Raw genomic sequence first — 3,731 nt, forward strand, 5'->3', positions numbered from 1 at the left:
ATAAGAATTAGGAACGTTTAGACGGGACGATTGGTCGAATGGGTTGGGTTGGGCCTAGGAAGGCCGAATAAACGATCTAGGAAGACCGAGTTATGAAAACCGACAATTGTCTTGTACAAACTATTCCCTAACCTAGTTCAAGTTTCACCCTTTTGGCTACACGTAAGTGTATTATCCCCAGCAGAGTCACCAAACTGTGGACGCGGGCCCACGGGGGCGCTTGGGAGGAGAATAAGCGTTTGCATTTGTGGAGTCGCCACCAATTTATTGTGGAAAATTGGAAACCGTTCGAATACCTCGTGCCATGTCAAGACACAAAGTAGTGACATGAACACCAAGAACTCGTTACCCTTAGCATTCTATGTCTAGAATGACTCTCGTGGATGCCAATGAACACGGATGTTCACAGAGATCTGGAGTAAGGGGTGAGGGTACGTATTAGGAAGCTCTTTTGATCGAACACCTAATCCCGCCTGCCTCGATAGCGGCCTCTACTAATGATTAGGGAAGTTATCTATACTTGATATATTGTCGATTATATGCATGCAATGCAACATCCAAGTTTTAATCCTAGCATGTGAAGATTTAACTAAGTCGGTGAACAATTAATTTAGCAAACAATTAGGTCGAAGTAGGAATTTAAGCTCAATTACATGTGAAAGCATACAAATGGTACAATAGAAGAAATACAATAATGCAATAATGAAAATTACAATAATTACAATGGGTTCAATTGATTTATGTCGAAAATACTTTCAAAACGGATAATTTGAGAAAGAATAAACAAATGAATTAACGAACAGGAATTAGGCGATAATACGATTAATAGTTAATTAAATACGTAAGCTAATTAAACTAGGTCAAAGAAGAACGGAAGTTCAGAGACAGAAGTCAACCTGGAACAGGCGCAGCAGAGCTACGCCCACTGGAAGAGGCACAGCAGTTGCTGCGTCTGTTCCAAGGCTGAGTTCTGGCTGTGAAGCCGGAACTGCAAATCGTTAATATTCGTGGGTGAATTTAATGATTGATTACAATATTCGACTCGGTTGAAAGTGATTTAATACATTAATTACATGCGAATGAGTCATAAAGGCGATAAAACATGGATGAAACGAACGTAAATGAATTAATTACATGAATGAAAGATTGATTAGTGACATGGGTGAACTAAGTAAGTTAAATATGACGAATTAATGAAGAACTAATGATGAATATGACAATAGACAGATGAAAATATACCAAAGATCGAATTCCAGAGATTCAATATGAAAGAATCGAATCTCTCCAACCCGGATTGATTTTAATGACGAAAACCCGCAAATATTGGATTACTTGGGATTTAAGTCGGGATTTAATGATGAATTATATTCTAATGACTAACAATACGTTAAAGTTATTATACTTAAAATTATCGTGTTAAAGAAACGGTGAACAATTGATAACGGAACAAAACGATCGAATTATCAAAAGACGAAGGAAGAAGAAAGGAAGCAGGAACTGCGGCAGCCTCACGAAGAGGCGCAGCAGGTGCTGCGTCCCTTCGAAGAGGCGCAGCAGTTGCTGCGTCCTTTCTCGACGTCTCTCTCCTGATAATCCGTAAAAAAGGTTTTAAACACGGTTTTATAAATCGGTTTTAAGAAGTACTTTCGACATAAACCTTACATTAATGATACAAAAAGTAAATAACAATAAAGAAAGAAGGATTTACACCCTCAGACTTACATGTTTGACGAAATGAGATGAACTAAGTTAACGATTAGTGATGCTCGACTCGAATGTAACGAAAGTGCCCTCGTAAGAGGAAAACGATTAAGATTACTTAAGTTGATTATGGTGGAGTTGGTCAAATTGGTCGGTCATGCAAACGAGGCTGGTACTCAGAAGGATCCGAGCTTACGTGGTCGAATGTTCAAGCACGTAGACGCCAAAAAGTAAGAACGTGGTCTAGAATGCAAAGGGAGAAGAGAAGGGCGGACACTCGCGTGAGAAATATGAGGAGCGAAGGCTCCTATTTATACTAATCACGTGAAGGAATTAGGGTTTTCGGAGAAACTTTGGAAGTGAATCTCGAAAAGATATGAAAAGATACGAAAAATACGCAGAAAAGAACTTGGGAAGAGGCGCAACAGTCACTGCGTCCCTTGGAAGAGGCACAGCACCTGCTGCGTCTCTTCCCAGGTGGTTTCCTCCTGCGGAAGAAAGATTTCCGTGTTTAATTTATGGAATAACGGAATAATTCGGTTTTCCTTAATATTTTGTGTGAATATTACGGAAAATTCTTTACCAAAGATTAAAAGATAGTGAAATATGGAATAGAAATATCCGGAATATTCCAGAACATTCTGACTCGGGTTTTAGCGGTTATCAGAAAATAGAGACGGTTTTAGGCCCGGACTCCAAATGTACTCTAATTACTGTCAAAACGACCGTATCGGCGTGTAGATGACAATTAAGAGGTAGACATCAGTATCTGAGCAATCACTTAACGATAAACTTAAGAACTGTCACAAATCGTTCCGCGTACCAAACATGCGGCCCAATCATCACCGGGTGGTTTGCGGGAGGTGCAGAAATGAGGTATCTACACAATCTTATCTTGATCCACAGATATTCCCCTCCCAGAGATGATGTACCCTAAGAACTTGTTTTCAGAAGCCAAGAAGGTACATTTCTCTAACTTTCCAAACAGCTTGCTGCCTCTCAGAATCTGGAACACTTTCTCAAGATGGCTCAAATGTTCTCCTGTGGATTTGCTGTAGATGAGGATATCATCAAAGTATACCACAACAAACCTTACCAAACAAGGCCTCAACACTTCTGTCATTAATCTCATAAAAGTGCTGGGGGCATTTGATAACCCAAATGGCATAACCAACCACTCATAGAGCCCTTGCTTAGTTTTGAAGGTAGTCTTCCACTCATCACCTTCTCTGATTCTCACTTGGTGATAACCTTGCGTAAGATCAATTTTAGAAAAGATCCTGGCACCACTTAACTCATCTAGCATGTCATCCAATCTAGGTATAGGGAGTCAGGGATTCTCTTACAAACCCTTTGTTCATTAGCTCATCAATCTGCTTCTGTAATTCTCTTGTAGCATCAGGATCACACCTGTATGCAGGTCTGTTAGGGAGTACAGATCCTGGCACAAGGTCAATAAGGTGCTCAATGCCTCTTAGTGGGGACAGTCCACTGGGCAATTCAGCAGGGAAGACATCCTGATATTGTTCCAGTAATGGTCTAATCTCTGCTGGCAGTTGATGTTTCACATCCTCATGAATCTCTCTGGACAGCAAGATAAGAACAGGTTGCTCTTGCTGCATTTCCTTGACCATTTCTGCTTCAGATAGAAACAAGACTCCATTGAGTTCATCAGTCACACTTGGACTCCCATAGTTCTTCTGATTAGGTGGTAGAGGGGTCAATGTGATCTTCTTGCTACCTTGCTTGAAGAAATAGGTATTGCTCCTTCCCTGGTGGATAGAATTCTTATCAAATTCCCATGGTCTACCCAACAGTAGGTGGCAAGCATCCATAGGGACCACATCACACAAGATTTCATCTTTATAAACATTGCCAATTGAAAATGGAACCAGGCATTGTTTATCCACCTTAACTTCTGCTCCCTTGTTTAACCATCTGAGCTTGTAAGGGTTGGGGTGCTCCTGGGTGCTGAGATTGAGTTTATTAATCATGGTGACAGATGCCACATTGGTGCAGCTTCCCCCCAT

General features: G+C 40.7%; 1 protein-coding gene across 1 annotated transcript; it reads right to left on the reverse strand.

The window, feature by feature from the left end:
* Positions 1–3,017: 3,017 nt before the first annotated feature.
* On the reverse strand, positions 3,018–3,731 carry LOC141601135 (uncharacterized). Its single transcript, XM_074421402.1, has one exon. The coding sequence runs from the start codon at positions 3,729–3,731 to the stop codon at positions 3,018–3,020; it is 714 nt and encodes a 237-aa protein (XP_074277503.1).

This window comes from Silene latifolia, chromosome 9, assembly GCF_048544455.1.
Source record: "Silene latifolia isolate original U9 population chromosome 9, ASM4854445v1, whole genome shotgun sequence".
Lineage (NCBI taxonomy): Eukaryota > Viridiplantae > Streptophyta > Magnoliopsida > Caryophyllales > Caryophyllaceae > Silene > Silene latifolia.